This window comes from Sparus aurata, chromosome 13 (assembly GCF_900880675.1).
Source record: "Sparus aurata chromosome 13, fSpaAur1.1, whole genome shotgun sequence".
Classification (NCBI taxonomy): domain Eukaryota; kingdom Metazoa; phylum Chordata; class Actinopteri; order Spariformes; family Sparidae; genus Sparus; species Sparus aurata.
In genome coordinates, this window is record NC_044199.1 from 8,732,020 (window position 1) to 8,752,000 (window position 19,981).

Consider the following 19,981-nt stretch of genomic DNA (forward strand, 5'->3'; position numbering starts at 1 on the left):
GAATTGGTCCGGGTTGGGGTTAGGTGTTTGGTTGGAAGGGTCGGGGTTAGGGTTACTTTATCCAGTGTTCATCGTCAGGGTTAGGGTTGGGTTAGAATTACTTTATCCAAGTTATAGTCAGGGTTATAGGGTTAGTTATTATTCGGGGGAAATTAGGTTCATTTGAATGGTGAACAAATGGGAATCTAACGGCAAACGCCATAAGCCATCTTCAGCAAACTGTTTTGTTGTCTGTGGCTTCAAATATTCAACCAGTGCTAAACTGCAATAAAATCACTTGAAAATACGACCCACCGAGGTAAAGGATTATGTTATATATAGCCTACATAATCTACATTTTTATCTGAAGTGCCACACTCATTTAATGTGGCTGAAAAAAAAGGGAAAATATATGATCCGAATCACAAAACATGACACAAATAATGACGCCCCCCCGTGCGCTTAATACTCTGAACACGATGTGGATTTTTACAGACGGATCATTAAACGCAGCGGCGGGGACGACTATCCATCACTGACACTTGAGAGGGTCCTCTAGGAACATCAGAGGGATATTAATTGGTCTGCCTCGGTGACGACCCGGACCCCGGGAGCCAATAGAACGACGCCCTCAGCCGGCACGCGATTCGCCACGAGGGCTGTCCCTCACGCGTCGGGAGGTGGCGATGCGGCGCAGATGATTGGAGGAGGGAGGGAGGGAGGAGAGGAGAGGAGAGGAGGGAGGGAGGAGGGAGCATCTCTGCCTGGGGGGGGGCGGTGGAGGATGCATGAGGATGTGGGGTGGAGGTGGAGGGGGAGGGAGGAGGAGGAGGGGGGTGTGCATGCAGAGAGAGGCGGAGGGAGCGCTTTACCGCAGTATCACTAGATTTCTGCACCACTCATCAAAACTCTGCGGCATGCAGACAAGAGCTCGGGGGGAGGGCACTCTATTAGGTCCGAGCTGAGCGTGAGGTCGCTTCCTCTTTCTGTTACTGTCCGCTCTGCAGCTACCAGACAGGCTGCAGCGGTGTTTCCAACTTTATACATATCCATCTGAGTCTTTGATTGCTTCTCTTCTTCTTCATCTTCTTCTTCTTCACACATCCACGGAGGTACAGTAGCTCTCTCTCCCTTTCTCTCTCTGTGCTGTGTGATTCTCTCTCTCTCTCTCTCTCTCTCTTTCCCTCCCTCTCTCTCTCTCCCTCTCTCTCTCTCTCCCTCCCTCTCTCTCTCTCTCTCTCTCTCCCCTTCTCTCTACCTCCCCCTCTCTCTCTGCTGTCTGGCTAATTGTGTCAGTCCGGTTTCGTGTTTGCGTTGTCAGAGGCTTCGAGGGGTCCGAACTTGTATGACAAAATGGCAAAGGATGGAGAAAAAGGCGAATGGAAGGAATTTATATGGAACCCGAGGACGAGGGAGTTTCTGGGCAGGACGGCGAGCAGCTGGGGTGAGTACTGTAGTTCAGGGTCCAGCTACAGCAATGCAGCAAACCTTTCTCCCACCCCCCCACCCCCTGGGTACCCGGTCCCTTGGTCCCTGGGCTCCTGGCTCTGTAACAGGTCTCTGTCATAGTCAAAGATTGCTCCAAAGAGAGGAGGGATGAGTGTGTTGGAATGCACGTTGATTAAGATCTTTCCTTCCTCATTATTCAGGTGATGAGATGAGATATCCGCTTTACCTGGAACCTGAATGAGTCAGCGCTCCTGGTCTGTAGGAGCCGGCCTGGGGTGGGTGGTGGTGGGGGGGGGGAACAAATTGGGAAAAAGAAAAAATGGATGAAAAAAAAAAATCCTCCTCCTGCCTTGTATCTTTATTTATTTATTAATCTATGGCACGGCTATTCCTTGCGCAGTGCGCTCAGACACAAGGGTGGAGGCATATGGTCTTATTTTACATCTTGAATTAGGCAGATTACTGCAGCAGTGCTGAGACCGGGTCCACTCAGAAAAGTGCACATCATCAGCCCTCCTGTCTGTGGAGTGCTGTAGTTAGCTGGAACATGAATTCTGCTGCAGAGGAGACTTTTTTTTTTTTCTCTTCGCAAGCAGAGCTGAAGGGGCTGCTGAAGTTGAGCAGAATATAGGTTTTGTCCGTCTGCAGCTTTATCTAATGAGGTTCAAACATGATGTCATTCATTTTTCAGGCATTTCCCCCCATCCCCCCGGAGATTTTGAAGGAAGATCCAAATCCCAGCCTCTCTGTAACGTACCGTCGCTGTGTTCCGCCAGAAAAACCAGCCCCCTGCAACTATTTTCAAAGATTCATGAAATGATAGGGCGCATATGGCTCTGTTCTAATGACATTGGAGCGCTTTAATCTGGGTAAAGCCGGGAGCCAAATGCTATTTGTATCACCTCCAACCCGGCCCCTCCCAGTGAGTGTAAATCACTGAGGGCTTTTAATCCTAATCTAATGACTTCATTGGCTGTTGGGGAAGGTATCAATTCAGGAAGTGGAATCACTTTCAGGAACTTTGATTCTTTTTTTAAAAAATGTTTTCTCCTCTCCTCTCTCGGTGCATCGGGTTGGAATAATGTTGAAATTGATTGGTCTTGCAGTTCATTTCTTGGGATTATGTCTCATGAATGGACATCACTATTAATGCAGGGCTGGGAATCATTGACTGTAGCTTCCCTTCGCTGGAATCTGCCCGCAGTGTACGACTTAATCCAGCTCAGTGCGTCCCAGGTGCTTTAAGGTCTGGTGGCCTTTTTAAGCTGTGCTCTCTAAGGCTTGTTAATTAGGCTATTTTTGTAGTTTGTCACTACATGTAGGTCTGCTAAACTTGGCATTTCACCCTCGCACTTTCTCGTTCTCCCAATGACACACACACTCTATGCATTAGTTTCCAGTCGTCTGAGTGTGTGGCTTTACCTATGCATCCATTTCCTATATCCACATCTACATGCACTGAGAAAGCAGCCTAGTCGTGGGAGGGGGGGGGCACCGGTCTCTTTTTAAAAAGCAAATTTGTTGTTCACGCTTATAATTACGCAGTCTAATGTACGTTCAGAGCGTCGGATCAAAGGCTCCTTTGAGGATGAGACACAGAACACGTCTTTGTGTGTTCTGCTTTGTGTAAAGAGCTGTAATGATATTGAAATAGCCTTGATAAAGTAGAGCAATCCTGCAATTTTGATGTTACATTGCCACCAGCTGACACCAGGCAAACATGGTCAAACAACTACCTCTATTTAAAATAGGTCTAATTTAGTGTTCTGCACCTCCCACTTCCAAAAAACAACAAAAGGCTCTTACAGAAAGGAGCCTCTAAGGGCCTCAACAACACCACGGTGCTGGTTTTGCTGGGAGAGCTCAGGCCATATACAAGATAATAATAAATGGTTGGATTAAAAGAACCACAGCTCGCAGCTATTGATTCTTCCTCCACAGCTTTTTTTTTTAATTTCTAGAGTGTCTGTTTGATCAGCAATTTACAAAGCAATTGCGCAGCGTGTCCTCCTAATTAATTCTGAAAGAAAATAGACACCTCCTGCCTTTATTTCTGAAGCTAGAACAGGATGCCGGACCAGGCCGCGCCGGCCTTTTGTTCTTCTCTTTCAGCCGCCGTCTGCAAACAAAACCAGGTTGAAAGAGAGATGCTCCACTGTCCATCATCAGCGCGGCCGGAGAGGGCAGACTGTAAACCTAACACCCTCTTTGCCAGGGGGGAAGCCACCCTGCCCGCCTGCACGCTCCACCCTGCATGCACGTGTGATCATCCAGTCTCCCCTGGGTGGTGTCATATTTGCGGTTAGCGCAACACCCCCTCTGGATGGCAGAGAAAAACACTTAAACACTTTGTTTTGTCGCATCTCATCCCTGATGCCTCCCTTGCTGTAGTGCCTCCAGCTTGGTCCAGGGCCCGCAGAGCTGACTCTGTATATATTTAATGACTCAGCTTGGGTCTTTTCCATGCGACAGACGGGATGCTCTCTGCCATCTCGCTCAACCATTCATTCAATTCACCTCGGATTACAATAATTCTAGGAACAGTTGGATGGGGGGAAAAATACAATGCATGCACACAGAAAAGCTCTACATCATCGAGATGCCCCTTTCTAATTAAGCCCTGTGGAGCAGCCTCCCCTTGACATTTTGTTATGGATTCCTGTAAGCCCCGGCCGTGTGGGCAGGCAGATGCGGCGCTGACAGGGCGAAGGAGCGCCACGCTGGGGGCCATCCAGCAGAGGCACAGGGTCAGGGCATCCAGTTGCTACCCAATGCTGGCCTCAGGTGTTGATGCTTGAAATGAGGGATGTGACACTGAAAATGCTATTTCTGTTTTCCTGCTCTCTGTGCAGACGGGAATGGTTGAGAACAAAACAGCTGCTTCAGAACTATTTGATATTTCTGTGCAGGAAACAGCACATCATTGTGCAGTTGGGTTGACTGGGACTCTTTCACAGAAGGCACTTTGTTGCTGTTAATTGCACGGAAGTTCCAGCTTCTCAAAAGGATTCCTGCTTTTGTGTGTCATATTTTATTCCTTTTTTTATCTTTTGGGTTGGGACTTTTGATTGGACAGAACAAGCATTCAAAGATGTCTCATAGCGCAATCGAGAGTTGTGATGTCAAAATATTAATATCAATATATTAGACATATTAACAACAAACTGATAAGTAGATGTGGCTACATTATCGTGTTACACTGTTAGGAATAGTCCTCGTCTATGATGGCCTGTAATCTCCTGACCCTGTGGCTCAGTCTCTAGGGGGTTCTTGTTCTCCCTCCTCCTATATCCCCCTCTGTCATCGTTCCTCCCCCCCATACTCAAAATGGTCTTAGACAGGCCATTCAATCCTGGTCTAATTCAAACGCTTTCATGCTTGGGGACCGACCACGGTCCCGTCTGAGTCATGAGTACGAGAATGTGGGAAAGCAAGCATTCAGTTCCTGTTTTGGCCATGAAGTGATAAAAATAACCCCATTTTAGATCATAATTTATCGTATTTTAAACATCTAGTGGACGTTCGTGTGCGAGTGAGAATAAAGAGGCAGATGTCGCAGTCCGAGTTTAATGAGGATTAACCGGCCTCCTGCGAACATGTTTGGTCAGAAAGTGACCACACAGACACAGACACAACACAGCCGCGGCGTTTTATTAAAAAACCGAGTCCATTGTCAATTCAGACGCATGATTATTCATGCTTCAAAATGCGTTTGCGCATTACTTTAATTATGAAATGGGCCGCAGTTACTTAAAGTTGCAGATGTCAGTCTAATGCAGCCTTCATGCATAAATCAGAAAGCTTCCATTGTAATGCACAGCTCAGCGGAGGAACAAATGGATGAGAATTTCGCATGTGTTGTTTTTTCTACAACGCACAATAAAACAGTCGAGGCGGGGATTGTTCGTGGCTCATGACTCTTTAAAGCGAGTAACATGTTAACACAGGCAAGATTACATTATGTTCAGACACTAACAGAGCTGAGTAACTCTCCAGAAATTCATATAACTGGTGCAATTTCTTATATATCCATGCTGACCACATCTCATCATAAGGGAAGGGGTGTTGCTTCATAATGCATCTTTGGCATCAGGATGTGGAACTAACAAAACAAGTAAAGGTTCAATTGCATTTGTGTTGCAATACATTTTGATCTTAGATAATTATGCTAGTTACTAAAACGGCCAGAGATATGGAGCTGAACTGAATTGAATTGAATTATCTCTAGGCTGCAGGTATAAATACAGATTACAAACCCAAAGTGTGTTCATATTTGAGGGAGTGCATCATAGTTTCTTAATTGTATTTCATCCAAAGAACATTTATAAAATTAAACCATTGGCCAAGAGTTTGAATTTAACACAATAGTTAGTGGAAGCTGAAGCTGCTTAACTAGCTCCAAATAGCCACATTGGCGTAGTCCGATATTACTTCAACGACATGTTGTATATTCGTAACATAAAGGGTAACTGCACAGTCTCAATTACATTACATTGTGTGTAAAGTAAGCTGAAGCGTACTAATTTACTCCAGAAGTACAAGTTTAAAAATGCTAATATGGAGAAGGAATTGTCAGAATTGGCTATGTGTTTTATTTATATGTTAAAACAAACGAGGGTTCAGCGTATCACCAGAGTATCCGCTAATGGCTTTCAACTGCAGCTGCCGTTAGCTAATCAGCTCAGTTAGCGGTGCAGCTAGCAGTCTGGAGAGGAAATGCTGGTGTTTTTTACGCGACAGCTTTGGACTGAGACCGGCTAGGGCTAGCTGGTTAGCATGCTAAACATGCTTTGCGACACAATGCACAGGCGTCGTAACGTCAAAACCGTCATTCTTCACATACCGTTGATGATTTTACTGAGGTTTCGAATTTTTTCAACCAGAATTCTTACATATTGCGCCTTTAAAACGGAATAATTGAATCCAATAATTCAGTGACAGGTGCTCAGTTGCTCACTGAGTTTGCATACAGTTGATACAACTCTTCTTTTTCTTTCTGTCTGCAGGTCTTATTATTCTCTTCTATATAGTTTTCTACATCTTCCTGGCCGGCTTGTTTGCACTCACCATGTATGTCATGCTGCAGACCTTGGATGACCACAAACCAACCTGGCAGGACCGGCTCTCCACACCAGGTGCGGTAACTAATGACACAAAGTGCTCTGATGACAGCTCACAGTCCGTGCCACAGTGTCTTGACCTCTGCTGTCTCTCTGTCACTCACAGGCATGGTGATTAGACCCAAAGCAGATGAGACCTTTGAGATTGTCTACAACATCCATGACACTGAGAGCTGGGACATGTACGCTCAGGCCCTGGACAAGTTCCTGGGACGTAAGTCTGACTCTCTCGTACTCAAAAAAAGCTTACTGCTGTGGATTATCCAACCATCCAGGCCGAATTGTTTTTTGTTTTTTTGTTTTTTTTACCTAATAAGAGATAATTCCTTTAAGTCGGCGGTTAGCAAATTGCCTGGGGTTTCAGTTGAGTCATAAGCCCTTGGATCCAAACTAAACCCCCACCCCGCTCTCACCCTCTCCCCCTGCAGCCTACAACAACTCCGCGCAGGCCCAGAAAAATGACGAGTGCGTCCCAGACAAGCACTTCCTGCAGGAGGACAGCGGCGACGTCAAGAACAACCCCAAGCGCTCCTGTCAGTTCAATCGCACCTTTCTGGAGGAGTGCTCTGGCATCAATGACCGTTACTATGGATACCATGAGGGCAAGCCATGCATCATCATCAAGCTGAATCGGGTATGAAAGAGGGAAAGGGAAAGGGATGCTGTTGCTAGGAGACATGGAGTGACTGAGAAAATGAAACTGGTTGGGAATGTGGAAAAGATTATCCCGGTCGCGAAAATAAAGTATTAAGATTATGTCGGTTATCATTGACTCCCTGCCGTTTAAAACACGATTTCCAATCCCTCTGTCCTTGAATAAGCGCGGCTGAAGTAAGAGTGAATTTCTATCTCACCAGGTGATTGGGATGCTGCCTGGAAAAGACGGACAAGCTCCGTTTGTCACCTGTGGTGCAAAGGTAATCCCCTTTTGTCTTTCACAATGAACGGCTTAACATAACAATTTGTATTTCAGCCCATTCGAAGCTATTGTCCCTCGCTCTCATCTGCAATATGCCACTCTGTCACTCACCCCCAGCCCCCTCTCATCTGTCTGTGCTTATGTTCTTTCAACTTCTCGTATCAGTATCGCATGCCGCTTTGTCATTTACACCATCTGTCTTTGTTGCTTTTTCCCCATCGTGTTCCATTAAATTGTCCACTCTCAGAGATACAGAGTTGGCAAAGACGAATGGGTAAGAACGGGTCAGGATCTGTGTTTTTAGGCTTTGGGTTATGTTAAAACATGTAAAGTAGTAGTGTAGTTTGTAGTTGTGTGTATAAAAGTATATGTAAGATGAGGTGTTTTGCTTTAATTAGGCTGCTGAGGCAGAGTGTAGGCATGAGATCTAGAGCATAGAGATTAATCTTCTTCTCCTACATATGTGAAGCGATCTCTGACGCAGCTGTCTCGCCCCCTCAGAGAGAAGACTCTGAGAAAATTGGAGAATTGATGTACTTCCCTCCAAATGGCACTTTCAACCTCATGTACTACCCTTACTATGGCAAGAAAGCTCAGGTAAGACTGTGTTTTAAAGGAGACTGTGTTATGTTGTGCTCATTTTCAGGTTCCTAATTAGATTTTGGGTTGATTGTAGAATAGGTTTATGTGCTGCAATGCTCAAAAAACACATCAATTTACTGCAGCACTGTATTCGCCCTTTGTCTGAAACACTCCTATCACTTTAAGGCCCGCCTCCCGAATACCTAGTCTAGTCTGATTGGTCGGCTCACACACGCCCGAGCCAGCACTGCTAACGACAACAGAGCAGTTTCCCAAAATTTGTTCTCAGGTGCCGAACTAGCAGCTTGGCATAAATTATACAATTGTGTCACATGTTGATGTAGTGTGATGTCACAGAGTCGCGGAGTTAAAGGCGGGACTACTGACGAGGCGTTTCAGGGGCAGTGTTTTCTGGGGGAGAGTGGAACTTCAGTCCACTTTTTAACTTTCAAGATATTTTACACAAAAATACACAACAATGAAAGAAAGGAAAAAGGAGTATAAGCATAATAGGCCTTCTTTTAAATGCAAATAGACGAGACATAATTTGGTAAACATGGCTGTAAATAACTGAGCAGTTTGTGTAATGCATCTGCAGTCAGTTAATTAAATATGCATCAGACAGAACGCATTGGCTCCTGTGTTTAATGATGTCCCTGGGTCTGTTCCTCGCAGGTGAACTACTCTCAGCCGTTGGTTGCCGTCAAGTTCCTCAACGTCACCACCAATCAGGATGTCAACATCGAGTGCAAGATCAACGCCAACAACATTCCCCTCGGAAACGAGAGGGACAAGTTTGCCGGACGGGTGTCCTTCAAGCTGAGGATCAACACTAACACTAACTAGGTTGACCCTCTTCCCTCTCCTGAAAACTCCATTCTCCGCAACATCGCGCACACACAGAAACAAATCTCAGTATTCACACCCTTTGTTCGATTTGTTTACAACCCCCCCCCCCCACACGGATTTTTTTGGGGAAAACGTTAGTCTAGCCGTGTGACGAGACGAGGCGAGAAACAAAAGGGTGGTGATCCTGTCATTATTTCTGTCTGTGAGCTTTGGGACAAGTTATTTTCTGTAAATTAGTTTGAGGTGACGTCTATTTATACTGCATGATGACAAACTAGGGGATGTAAACGGATGTGAACATGTGTTTTCAGAGATCGCAAAGGATCAGCAACATTACCACGTTATTGCTGCTCTCCCTCCTGCTGCCTCCTTATAGAGTATCCCTCTATATATGAATATACACGAGTTACAATACAAGATGTGTATATCTACAGTATTTATATGGTATCATAACCCTATATCAGTACGTCTATTTTGTTGCACTTAAAAGAATAATCCAACAGACTTGCGTATATCGTTGACGGATGGATGCAGAGATGAAGCCATTTTGCATGTGTTTTATTGTCTTTAGTGTGCTATGAGGGCGCAGGAGGCCCCTCGTGTCCCACCTCTCCGCTAAGTGTGAAATAAGGTTATGTTAAACCGCTGACCACCAGGAGGGACCACACTGTAATCTACTATACCTCACGCACAGCAAGTGTGTGTGTGTGTCGACAACAACAATCAATCTCCGAAGTGACGGTAGAGGTCAAAACCTTTCAGAGCGCCCGCGTGTGTGTATGTGTATGTGTGTGTGTGTGTGTTGCCGCGTGTATGTTCCATTCACAGATCCCATTTTCATACTGTAGGTCGGGAAATTGCATGCAAAAGTGCAATATTCATTTAGTGGTGTACTTTATGAATGCTTGAGTCCAGTCTTCAGATCGGAAGACGTTATTTAAACCATTATTATTTAGGTTCGTTTGATATTCGGGCTGGGTGTTTGACCTCAGAGCAGCTTATCAGACAGATGGGCTTCATATTTGGGATTTCCAACGAATGAAACGTGATTATTTTTAGTGCCCTCTGAGCCAGTCAGTCAGTGACTTTAAAGCTTCCAGGCTCCCAAACAACCGTCTGAATATCAAATGAAAAACAGCAGAAGTGATCCTCGTGCCGCGCAGTTACACTCTCCATCACTGTGTCCGTCACCCTTATCCCAAAAAACCAACAGCCACGTTCTTGTGTTTGGGTTTGTAAGTCATTTAAACTTAAATATTTAGAGGTGGGTTTTTATCGCGTGTATTGCATCTATTTCATGTATCAGAAATAGATGCCATTGTCATATTTTGTATTGATTTGCACTGGAAGTGTGCTTTTCCCCCCTCTTTTTGTTTGTTTTGGTGAATACTGTACATTTTTGCGAGAAAAGGATGTAGAACACTAGTTTTTTCCCCCCTTTGTTTCATTCGAACCTATTATCATCTTCTTTAATATTCATCCAGGGTATCAAAATGTATGTTTTACATATTCTTTCAAAGGTTAATAGAGTTTTTGAGAATGTGAGTTGTTTAGGTTTTTGTTTTTATAGGCCTGTAGGAAACGAACAGAACTGGAGATTTGCGTCCTGGAGCACATAAGCAAATAAAAATAATAACTTTCTTATTATTGTTGTAGTGTTCTCCACTGAATCAGTCTGAAAGTAAAGTCACCGCAATAACTAGACAACCAGTCTGACAACACACCTCTTTAAAACATACATTAGGTCTGAACTTGGTGCTGGAGCCGTTTTACTTCACAAAATTGCACGAAAATCTTACAGACGTCGTCAGAGTCACACTTTTTTAAAAACTCAGGCACGTTTTTCTTGGCACTTCTACGGAAATTGTACCAATTGCAACTGCGGTCGTGCCGCGTCGTCGCAGCGAATGTGGAACACCAGCATCTGTTCGCTCACATTAAGATCTGGCTCGTTTCCACCACGTAGTTTCTCTCATGAGTGTGCTCGCAAATATCTCACACTGCTCTTAATAGGATATCTGATCCAGAAAGAAGGAAAGAAAATTGGGTTTAATGTGATTATCTGATCTCTATCAGAGGGGTTATTCATTATGATGGATGTACTCGGGCATCCCAAGCCTCTTTACTTTTTCCGCTTTTTTTGAGACAGTCCACTGACAGTTCACATGCGTTTCTCCTCTGGCCATTCCTGCAACAGTTACTTAATTTCGCTGTAATCTCTTAATCTGGTTGGCTAATCCAGAGCAGGCACGCTGAACTTCTTTACCCTACTTTGTCGCTCCTCCTCCTCCTTGTGTCAAACGCCTGGTTCCCTGTCAGCGTGCTCAAAATGGATAAACCAAGCTTCATTTATTTCTCTTTTTTCTTCCCTGATCGCCACCAAATCAACCGAAGCCCATTTTAAATCTCAACACAGCTCAGTTAAAAGTGTGTTGCTCCATCGCTCAATTGGACATTCATGTTTTACTCATGTGCATGTGAAGCGCAGTCCTTCAACCAAAGATCTTCATGACAGTTTTTTTGTCTGTGCTGCACTGAAACATCCTCAGCAGAGTAAGGATCTCATGCGAAAAAGCACCCTGTGTTATTAAAAGGCCTGCTCTTATATAAGAATAATACGCACAAGAAGGAACATGTTTCACTACAACATGACAGTGCCTCCTGGTGGACAGACAGTGTTGCTCCCCCAGTGTCACAGAATGTTTTTTCCTATTATCTCCATTTATCTGTTGGGTTGTTTTTTTTTTTCCCCCTCCCCCCTTTCTCTGATAATTTGGAGATGTCCTCAAAAAGCAATATATTTATTTCTTCTATGGCTGTATGATGTATTTACTGGAGAGGCTGTATTGAAATCAGTGCAACGTGTGTCATCGAGGATGAAGAAGAAAGGAAAGTACAGATATTGCCCTCAGGCAGTTTATGCCGGTGTGCATTATCGTAATGCAAGAGTATAAAGTGTAGTGTTTTCTTTCGTTTTGTTTATAAAAGAGTATTTTTATCGCTATTTTGTTGTAAAGAGGAAAGAATGTATAAGCTTGGATTGTATCAGGGAGATATCTGACGGGTTTTTAAACACTTGAATTCAATGAATGACAAAATGTTAACAGCTTGATTGGAGATGTTTTTCTGTTGTTGTTTTTTTTTTTTATGTCAAAACATTTTTTGTCTTCGTTTGAGTCCTTTTTTTCTTTTGCAAAGTTCAAGCTCGCAGTGAAAGTCCTCTGAAGGCCTCTCTGAAGGTCTACTCCTGTATCAGAAGGAGAGGTGCTTTCGGAGAACTTTCAAGTGCAGAACTCTTGTAAACGTTACTACAACAATACTACAATACTACAACAGTTCCCAAAGCAAACGTTAGAGAGAGTCAAATATTCATGTTCTAATACTAAGGGATATTTTACCCCCCACCTAACCCCCCTCGTCTTAAATTGTACTAATGCCTAAGACCGTGGTGCAAGGATAGCTGAAGAATGAAACTCATGAAATTTGTTGGGATGACTCTCGCCCCCAAAGGATGATAATTCTGTTCTGGATCTTTATATTATGCTCTTACCGTATGTATATTTTTGCTCATGTTTACTGCAAACCAAGATAGAGAAATAAATAAATGTCATTTAAGGGAACTCAGACTCAGTTTCTTTTTAACCGCTCTCACTTAAGACATAATTCGCCTCAAACAGTGTCACTTTATTTTAGTTAAATCCATCTAATTTTAATCATATGAGTTAAATGTTAAGTCTCACAGGTTTTTGTGTCTTGTTGAGTCAATTTTAATCACTTCATCTGGTTAAATTAAAGGTGCAATATGTAAGAATTGGCCACCTCCCGAATACATACTCCAATCTAATACCAGGCAGCATATTACCATAGCTAACTGAGCTAACTAGCTAACAGCAGCTAACAGTTAGCAGTCCAGACTGGGAGCTCAGAGTGGCATTATGACACTGGATGGACCTTGGCTAGCTGGTTAGCATGCTAACTTAGGTAGATATCTCTGCGTTTTTGACTCATATTAACCCTCTGTTGATAATTCTAGCAATTTCTTTTTAAATTAAAATTCCTATTTGTTGATACCTTAAATGCAGACTTAAAGAACCCTAACCCTAACCCTACCCTTAAATAATTTCCCAGTCTGGGATCATTAAAGTAATTCTATCTATTAAAACCCTAACCCTAAATAAACCTTTTGTGTTCATTCAATTAGGTAGTTACTTATAAAGACAAAGGGAACTTCTGCTCAAACACAATTTGCGTCAAGTATCACACATACAAGTAACATATTTCAAATTGTTATAAATCACACATTTTTTATTCATTCATACATTCTGACTCAACATGATAGAAAACCTTTGTATTAAATTTGACCCTTTACACTGAACATAGATGGAAAAATGTGCAATTAAACCACTTAAAGTCACAAAGTCAAGGAACGTAATGTTTTGAGTGCAGTCTTCTTTTAATTTGTTTGATTGGTGCCATCATTGGATGAGAGAAGGGATTTATAACTCAATGTAGTTCCTGTTGTTACGGCTAATTGAGAATGCAGTTAAATGTGGTTGGACCTTTGCGGTGGACAGAAAGGCAGAGGGCAACCATTGTGAAAGGTAGCATTAGGTGGATATATGTAATCTCATTCTCTGTAATCCTCACACCCTGCAGTGGACGTCAGTTGACGTTAACCTGTGCACTTGTACCAGGAACGTGGGAGCAGGTGAAAGGAAAAAAGCAGCACAAAGAGAAGAGAATGTGACATGATCGTCTGTGAGAGGTGGACTAGTGAGACTCTTAAGAGTATAAAGAGGAAGAAGTGTAAAACACCAGCAGCAACACGTCATCCTCTTTAACGAATCACAGGTCAGAGGTCTCAGATTAAAGCCTCGGCTCCGTCATGTACAACAGAACAGGTCGAGGTCAAGCACAATCATAAATATTGATCGGCTGAAGTTCAGAAATATCAGGATGTCGTTTTAATTCTCTCTCCCTGCAGGAGATGCTTTAATGCGGTCCGCTGCCAACTGCTTGACAAGATTACAGCTGAAGTGTACTTCCGGCCGCTGACCTTCAACCAGCTCTCCTGTCTCCTGTTCTCCCCGTGGCTTCAGGCTCTGTCCTTTATCTCTCTGTTCTCCACCGTCTCCTCCTCAGATAGAGACAGCGCAGGAAAAGAAGAGAAAGCCAGGATTACATAGCATTAGAGGTATTTGCGGGTTTAAAATAGTCTCATCAAGAGCAGCGCCGGCGTCTGATACTTGAACATGCTATTCCCCGCTGTCACACACAGACATTCTATGTGTCCTCATCCTGAATAATGTGTCCAGGTAAGAGTGAACACAGAGACGCATTATGATGTTAGGAAAGTGGACCCCTGGCATTGGAACCTCTGCTGGATGGCGGGATAACATTACACAACAGTGGCATTTAAATGTCAGGGGTCTCACATTACTGGACGCGACGACGTCAGAAAAATATGCAGCTAGATTCTCTCGTCTTCTTTCTGCTACAAATATTTAATCATTCTGAACATGATACAAAGGCGCACAGTGTAAAACTGAGAAATGAATACTCCGGACACTTTCTCACCACAGTTCCTGTGAAGCACCGCGTTGCCCTTTGTTCAGCACATATTGATTTTTCTGTGAAACAGTCGGTCTTTTATAGGCAGGGTAGATTGGTCCCAGATTTCAGGTTTACAAGGCATCAGTTTCTGAGGTAGCGTACTGAATCAGCGAGCACTGACTACAATTAAAAAAAGCATTCTCGTCATTTTCAACATTTTCAACAGAATCTTGAATGTAAAAAAAAAAGACAAAAAAAGACAATAAAGTCTGGGTGGGGTTTGGCACAAAAACACGAACTGTGTAATCTGTTTACCGTTAGCAATGGGTTTGCTTTAGATGTCCGCCGTTCGTGTTGTTGTGTTAACCTGCTTAAATAATTCACAGTCTGTTTTCAGCCAGCCTAAATGCATTATCAGCTGCCTTATAAATGCCTCTAAGGTGAGACATGATCTCATTACATTAAAGGAGGAATGTCTACGGATTGGCTTTCAGTGTTAGTTGATTGACAAAGCACTTTGGTTGGGAGGAGATGGCACAGGTGAATTTAAGTCCACTCATGTTTCCTTGAGAAGTTTAGTTAAAAGTTTTTTTCTGTGTGTCGTCAAGGATATCATGAGGAAAATGCAAAACGTGTTAAGACAGTAGAGGCTGTGTGTCCCGTCTGATAGTCTCCTTTTCTATGGCAGGTCCAGCATGCCATTTTCATCCAGAGCTTTCTGCGTCCTGTTATAAACCTCTCCAATAGCCTCAACTACTTTGTTCAGCAATATGCTCAGATCCTCCTGGCCCTGCACACACACAAGCCTGTAGAAGAAACCCCGCTCCGGTAAGGCGATGAAGGCCAGCTCGGCGGCCCTGCGGACGAACCAGGTGTGGTGGTTGGCCAGGGTGTTCTGGTAGGACTCACGACACAGCTCTGAGGGGCTCCGGAGCCGGCCGGCCACCGGCGTCTCGGCCAGCTTCTGCAGGAAGAGCTTCAGCCAAAGCAGAGCGCGGTGCAGACGCAGAATAGTCCGGCAGCCAGATTCTGTCTGATGCTGGAAGTCAACCAGTCCTTGTTTCATTTCCATCCAGATCATGGAGCGTAGAGAGTGGTAGGGACCAGCGTGCTGTGAGGCCTCAGGATCATTCTCTGTCCCGGCCCCTGTGTTTACCGAGCTTCCATCTGGGCCTAGCTCTGCCTCAGAGTTCTTTTCAGACAGCAGGGCCAGTTGTCGGATTATAGATGTCTTGGTTTCTATCTCTTTCGAAATCAGTCCCACCATCGGGCCCAGAGCCTCCATAAACCTGGAGGAGTAATATATAACAGGATGAATCACATTACAGGGTCCAGATTATGTCATAAACCACAAATGACTTCCTCCTTTTTATTGGCTGTGAACTAGAGCAACCGAAGTTTGTAGTCGACAAAACATTTAGCTTTGTAGCATTCCCCTGCTCAACTACAGGGAAGAAGAAAACACATAAAGCTCGCCCAGCGTAATCCCAGCCTCCAGAAGCCCTAAGATCCCAAATTGATTTGAAAAGATCTTAATTACACCTTCAATGCACGACTGAACCTGTGCACCCACTTCAGACGGTGTGAACGCTTTTAGCTCAGCAGCTGCACTGAAGGTTTTGGTTTAAAAACAGCTATAAATGTCTTTTCAAATTGGTTTTGGATGACGGTGCCACCAGAGACTTGGCTCACACTGTATGGAGTGAAGTCCTCTTATACTTCAGTTGTTTAGGAGAATGCTGCGCTGCTGTTTCGCTCTGAAACTACAAAACTATTTTATGGACTACGAAACTTCACCCAACTTTCCATCAGCTCGAGGGCAAGTAGACAATGACAGAATTATAATTTTTCGGGGTGAAGCTATCCTTTAATGCGTCTCTCCCACTGAACCTTCAGCTGATGATCTTACTTCACAAGCTCGTCCCAGCTGGATAGATACGGCTGCAGCAGCACGTCGGACTGGTAGGCTGGAGCAGCCAGCAGGTGGGTAAGCAGCAGCGACACCTGGAAGGTCTGACCAGGGCACCCCTCTAGGACCTGCGGACCCTCAGCCCCAACGACCCCACTGCTGTTGTACAGCTGGTGAAGCTGACGGAGGGGGGATGGGAGGTGCGTGAGTGGTGGGGGGGCCATTGACAGGGGCACAAAGAAAGAGAGAACGCGGAAGTGATTCGCCACATTCAAATTGGACATCTGCTTCACAGACTGGGCCCTACAGAGGAGGTGTAGCATGTGATGACCAGTTTTGTAATTTGCAAGTGCTCTTACCTTATTCTCCTGATTATAACCTTTCAGACAAGCATCCCAGTGGTAATCCAAACCTCCCTCTGCAGCGAGACATAGTAGAGAGGAAAACAATTAGTTCATGTTTGTCCCAGACACAAGGACATTCTGAGCTGTATGGGTGAATTTAGCACATATAAATTAAATAGCTTTTAGTTATATCTATAAGTTTTCATCTACATAGAATTAAGAAATATTAAGGGTTAAGGGACTAACAAGCACATTAAACAACTTGTCGCTAACGTCTGCTTGACACTATCTTTTTTCACCATCTTTGTTTGCTAACTAGTTGCAAATGTTTGCTAACTTGACATTGTCTTTGTTCACCGCCTTGTTTGCTAATTGGTCACTAACTTTTACTAACTTTACACTATCTTTTTTTGCTAACTGTTCACTATCTTTTTTTGCTAACTGTTCACTAATTTGTTGCTAATGTTTGCTAACTTGACATTATCTTTGTTCACCACCTTGTTTGCTAATTGATCACTGACTTTTACTAACTTGACACTATCTTTGTTTGCTAACTGTTCACTAACTTGTTGCTAATGTTTGCTCACTTGACATCTTATCTTTGTTCATCATCTTTGTTTGCTAACTTTTTGTTTACAATTGCTAACTTGACACTATCTTTGTTCGCTAACTTGCTGCTTAGGTTTGCTAACATGACTCAAATTTTGTTATCTATCTTTGTATGCAAACTGTTCACGTACTTGTTACTAATGTCGTTTGCTAACTTGACACTGTCTTTGTTCGCCATCCTTGTTTGCTAACTGGTGATTGTTCTGTATATATTTAACACTTTCGCTAGTTTTCACTTTGTTATTTGATACATTGCTATTATGAATATAACAATTACAGCTGTTTAAATCAGATGTGAGTATCCTTTATGTTATAATGGCTCATTAGCAAGCACATCTGTCATGTGCTTGTCAAGACTATTATCTGTCATCATGAGAAACTAATAATGAAAGTCTGATTCTATTTATTCTACATTCTCGATTATTTCCAGTTAGTTTAAAGATCATTCTGTGCAGCATATAGCACAAAGACAAGTATTATTAAGGCAGAAAGTCACATTCCTATGACAGCAGACTGTGATGATGTGTGTTAATGTGTGATTTCGATACACTGACTTCCTCAGCACAGATCATGTGCACACATGTGCATGCATTTTGTGCCCTGACGAATGACATGCCGCCCATTTTTACACCATTTAGCAAGATAAGTTTCACTTATGTACATTTCCCGGAATGCTTTGTTTAATGATTGTCTGTTTTATGTCTGAGAGAATCCATCTTACTGAAGTCAAACTATTTCTTTGTTTTATTTTGGTCCTTCTTACATTCCCTCAGGGGCCCCTGTAGGTCTCTAGACCACACAAGGTGGTCCTTAGCACCTTGCAACCAAAGAGTGCAGCAGTGAGTCACAAATGAGTCCTGGAAAGACCTTGAATGATCCTGGAAGACTTTCCTGAACCAGTGAGCTTCCTGTCAAGTAGACTCACTATGCTACCAGACTCCCTCAGTTCACGCCAAACAGAAAGCTTGTCTAACAGCTGTCACAAATGAATTTTAACTTGACAGTGACCCAATGTGGACGTTGCCAAAAATGCCTAGGCATGTGAAGTCTTGCCATGACAAAACTAAATTTAAGTCTCTTAACCATGTCCCTTCTGCATGAGGAGGCAGAGCTTGCTTTTCGTGTTTCCATGTGAGAGCGTTTCTGCTCAGTTTGCACTCTGACTCACATCTCAAATCTTTGAATTTAATCCAAGCTTGAGGAAAAGATCACATGGTCACAGCTGACAATTGTTACACTGCTTACCAGCAATTTTCCCTCCTCATGTAAATATGTTTTGTTGAGATTTGGAATGAAATAGGAATAAACCATTACAGTCATAATACTTAACAACTCATTTACTTTTTCTCGCATGCTGTGTTTTACATTGTTAAATTATATTTATAAGGCAAGCAAAGATAGAGTTAAATATTTTTGGGAGGCTTATTCAATTGACAAAGATTCCTTTGTCTGAAACACAAAACCATTTGCAACAAAAGTCTCTTTTCGGTAATATTTTGTCCGATTTGACTCAAAATAGCATAAAAAACAAGGGTCACATTGGTTTTCTCACACTCAGTCATACAAGTCAGATCACATGGACATTATCTCTGACATGCTGTTAAAAAAACCTTTAAGAGCATGCAGAAAGACCAACATGCTTGCTTCTCACCATGTGACACATTCCTGATCTGGAAGCACATGCATTTCAAACAAGGGAGGGATTGTATAGATTGTTAGGACAACATAGAAATCACACACACACACACACACACACACAGACACACATACTCTCATACACACACACATACACAGAAATACTCACGCAGCCACAGGGAGCCGAGGAACAGCAGCAGGACTAGGATAGCAACAGCCGCTTTGCTCTTCACACCCATTCTGATGTCCAGCGTTGGGTCTGCCGGTCCCTCGCCTTTCCCTTCTCTTTGTCCTTATGTTTTAAGTCCTGTGTCTCACATGAGTCCTTGTCCCCTTGCACCAGCTGCCACCACAATTACTCACCACCAAACCCCTGCCTCTGACCCCTCCTTGTCCTCTTAAATCTCTCATAATCGCCCCAAAAACCCAAAATGAAAAGTTCTCTCAACCATTGCACCCTGCGGAGCCTCTATCAATGTTTAACTGTATTTTACAGCGGCTGCTCTCCCCTGTCACACTACTACTACTACTACTACCCCCCAGCTTGCTGCAGCTCCTTCCTGTTTGTCTTCCTTGGACTTTCCTAGCTTCACGTCTCTCCTCTATCCCTCCTTTGTTTCTGACTGATTTGGGAGCTGCCTGCCTCCCGTTGTGTTGCTCAATCTGAGGGTCCAGAGATCAGCCGGGTGCAGCAACTGGCTGATAAAGCAGAGCCAATGCAGCCTGTCCGCCAGTAACCCTCTTCCTCCAGATTCATCTTCTCGATTTTGCGCTGTATTCCTGGTCAGCTCGAGTAAACACATGCTCTCCTCTCCTCTCCCTTCCTCTCCTCCCACCACCACCACCACCACCACCCACCACTCTCCTCCCACCTCCCCCCCTCTCATTCACACACACCATTAAAAGCACCACAGCAACCACTACAGCAGCGCTGCTCACACACATTTCTGACAAACACGCCGTTCTGAAAGACAACTGTCATTTTCGTCCACGCCATTTTTATTCACCACTTTGCTCAAGTCCCAACAAACCA

At 43.7% G+C, this 19,981-nt stretch overlaps 2 protein-coding genes across 3 annotated transcripts; one reads left to right on the top strand and one right to left on the bottom strand.

Annotated features, from left to right (window-relative positions):
* Positions 1-844: 844 nt before the first annotated feature.
* Positions 845-12,518, top strand: atp1b2b (ATPase Na+/K+ transporting subunit beta 2b). 2 transcript variants are annotated; one of them, XM_030437579.1, is made up of 9 exons: positions 845-1,091; positions 1,301-1,423; positions 6,435-6,563; positions 6,655-6,762; positions 6,977-7,182; positions 7,406-7,465; positions 7,715-7,741; positions 7,969-8,064; positions 8,725-12,518. In XM_030437579.1, the coding sequence occupies exons 2-9, from the start codon at positions 1,333-1,335 to the stop codon at positions 8,893-8,895; spliced, it is 888 nt and encodes a 295-aa protein (XP_030293439.1). In that variant the 5' UTR covers positions 845-1,091; positions 1,301-1,332; the 3' UTR covers positions 8,896-12,518. The 2 variants fall into 2 exon arrangements, with proteins under 2 accessions (XP_030293439.1, XP_030293440.1); XM_030437580.1 differs by lacking the exon at positions 7,715-7,741 and having other exon boundaries at positions 848-1,091.
* Positions 12,519-13,175: 657 nt separating this feature from the next.
* Positions 13,176-19,772, bottom strand: gltpd2b (glycolipid transfer protein domain containing 2b). Its single transcript, XM_030437578.1, has 4 exons — positions 19,118-19,772; positions 16,720-16,778; positions 16,361-16,539; positions 13,176-15,740 (listed from the first exon to the last, which is right to left on the bottom strand). Exons 1-4 carry the CDS (start codon positions 19,185-19,187, stop codon positions 15,131-15,133), a joined length of 918 nt encoding a protein of 305 aa, XP_030293438.1. The 5' UTR covers positions 19,188-19,772; the 3' UTR covers positions 13,176-15,130.
* Positions 19,773-19,981: the final 209 nt, after the last annotated feature.